The following is a 2,834-nucleotide window of genomic DNA, read 5'->3' as shown; positions in this document are numbered from 1 at the left end:
AAGTGATGACAGGGGCTCCTCCAGGGGCGCCTTAAGTTTTATTTTACACCAATTGTTCTCGACCAAAACGCCATGCGATCGTTCTTTTCCCACCCTATTACGCTAGTAAAACGTTCCTTTTCTTCTCGTTTTGTGAAAATAATAATAGATAACACATTGTTCGATGTAAAATGAATATCTGAAGAGCGTTTTCATAAGGAAAGAAAGCGAAGGTAAGTTGAAAGTCGATAAAGCTTTATTCATATTATTGTGCTGCCCAGTGTACCAGGCAGGAATATTGTCCAAAGGAATAAATATTAAATTGTTTAAATCCAATAAAAATACAAGAATATATCATTAAGATGATAAGGGAAAGGTTAGCCACTCAATAACGCCAGTGAACGGAGGGAAATTTGAAATGGACATGCTTGCTGACGTTAGTTTCCGGATCATTTGGGGCACCGTCCGGAATTTCATGTATTTCCACCGATGAACCTAGGAACGTCGCTACTTCTTCTGTGTCCCGGTGCGATGTCCCAACTTTGGCATTACATTCGTTGCCCTCCGAAGGCCTTTTCGCCGTGGTGGAGCGAGCTACATACCCGCTCGTTTCTCCCAGCGAGTGATTATGCTTCAGACAATCGAGGTGCTTGAAAGGCCACAACTTTCTCCGCGGCCTCTGTATCCGATCCGGGCTGAGAGCTTTCCGGCGTAACAGCCATGAAATGTCGTCTTCCGGTTCGAGCCGCTGTAGATGCTTCTTGCGCATCGGTTTCCTGTTGCTCGACAGCTTGCGCAACGTTTTTCGGCACTGGACGTGCAGCTCAATCGCATCCCGGATAGCCACGTACCAGCCGTGGCTCTCCTCTTCGCTGTCCGTGCTGAAAATCGTCCCATCGCCAGAGCACGTGAGGCGAAAGTTGCCGCGAAACAGTTTCACTATCTTGCACTTCTTCAGCGGAAACACGCAGCTGCAAGCGATCGACGAGTTTTCCGTTAGCAACACGTCGGCATCGCGCAGCACTCGGCAGTACATAAACATGTCCGACATGAGGATGCAGTACTTTTTGGACGTCGATCCGTCAGTCTTAAGTTTGAGCAAGATGCCCTCCTTTAGGATTTTGCGACCCGGCTTGACCAGCTTCAACGATTTGTTGGTCAGTGCGTTCTGCACGGTGATCAGCCGCTGCGTATTCTCGTAATCCTCGACTACGGCGTTGATGTGTGAAACGGATTGTTCAACCAGGCGAATTGATTCCTGTAGTGGCTTAAAGGCCGTGTCCGACGGACTGGTGTACAGCAGGACCTGCTGAAGTAGCAATTTGTACCGTGGAATGCGCTGAATCGGCGTGATCAGCAGAGAGATGAGTTTCATTTGGACCTCGGGTCGCGCTTCCGTGTTGCTAATGTACCGCTTGAGCGTCGGATTTTTGTCCATTAACGATTGGAGGGTACAGAGCGAGTTGCGGTAGTCAAAAGCGTACACTGAGTAGAGCTTAAAAAAGGGACCCAAGGATGTAAACGCCTTCACCAAATTGTCCAAGTCCAAGTCAAGTTTTTTCAGCAGCTCCTGGCTAAGATTGCGGATCGTGTCCAGCTGCCCGAAAATTGCATTATGTACCCGTTCAGTGAGAAAACCATTCGTACGTAGCGGCGTTACAAAAAACTCAAGCAGCAGCTCTAGTTGTCGCAAATAGGACAATTCCGATGTTTTGATTTCCTGTATCGCCTGCAAGCGCAACTGATGCCGTTTGTCTTCCTCTCCCGTTGGTGCCGCGCTGTTGCTGTGTGATCCAGGCATAACAAATCGTCGGCCACCTTGAGCAAGGGGGAAAGGATAAGACTTCTGGGTTTGCCACGACCATTTTAAACACGAAACTTACTTTTGTTAATGCTGGTCGGACGAAAATTTTGAATGTTTTGAACTCTTAACGCAGCTATCAGCTCGGACCGCATGTCCTCCGGCATAAGTGGCTGTAACTGCAGGCGGTTGCCTGGTTTCGGTGTTGAATGCGCCATTGTAAATGATGAGTTTTCAGAGGCGAAGTAAAAAGGGAAACACAATTCCGCAGGACCGCAGGACATTCACAACAACGCGATCCCGAACCCGATCGAACGCGGTGCTCTGTCAGTTGGCAAAACGAACGAACCGGTTATTCGAATAGAGCTCACGACAGGGGAACTCACTCGCACGCAAGTACCTTCGATTCAAAACAGGCTTCTTTTTCGGTTGGTTTGAGGCGTGTATTTTGAAATATTGAACACATTATTTTTTTTTATTTTCACCATTTTTGTAAAATATATTTAATATCAAAACATGACAAATATCGTTTGGCGATGCTTGCGATCCGAGGCGGAATTAACATCTGAGCGCCCTGCAAGCAGCTGTCAGTGGGCGTCAGCTGCAGCCCTGGATACTTCAATCTCGCAACACAAAACACAGAACCAACAACAACAGCAACAACAGCTTTCAGAGCAAAGAGTTCGTCGCGGGCGAGTGGAGAAATTCTTCTCGGGCATTTGTTTTTCTGCATTCCACCGCAGCATAACGGTGCACACCCGGAAATCGACCGATTTCCGCCGTAACACCGCGGTGACCGAATCGTGCGCGGTGTCCTCGAGCAACCGAAAAATGGTCGAGATAAGTCGCCGCAAAACGGTGCGATTATAGTTTGTGATTAAACGTTAACCAAGCGTTGACCAGCCCCATCAAAGGGAGCGTTGGACGGCCGATCATTGTTTCGCGAGTTTCTAGTGTGTAACTGGTGAAGGGCGGATTGCACCTCAGCTGTCTGTTAGGCGAACGGTGAAACGGGCGGAATCCTTGCACTGTGGTGGGTGTGGGTGGGTGTTGT

General features: G+C 48.4%; 1 protein-coding gene across 1 annotated transcript; it reads right to left on the bottom strand.

Moving 5' to 3' along the window:
- Positions 1-581: 581 nt before the first annotated feature.
- Positions 582-1,998, bottom strand: LOC131214374 (putative protein tag-52; the record flags this gene model as incomplete). Its single annotated transcript, XM_058208755.1, has 2 exons — positions 1,863-1,998; positions 582-1,797 (listed from the first exon to the last, which is right to left on the bottom strand). Coding segments are annotated over exons 1-2 (1,352 nt in total), but the record flags the coding sequence as incomplete, so codon positions are not given.
- Between the last annotated feature and the right edge of the window lie 836 nt (positions 1,999-2,834).

This window comes from Anopheles bellator, unplaced genomic scaffold (genome assembly GCF_943735745.2).
Source record: "Anopheles bellator unplaced genomic scaffold, idAnoBellAS_SP24_06.2 scaffold00749_ctg1, whole genome shotgun sequence".
Taxonomy (NCBI): domain Eukaryota; kingdom Metazoa; phylum Arthropoda; class Insecta; order Diptera; family Culicidae; genus Anopheles; species Anopheles bellator.
The sequence above is the reverse complement of the archived record's forward strand: the minus strand, read 5'-3'. Positions and strand labels throughout refer to the sequence as shown.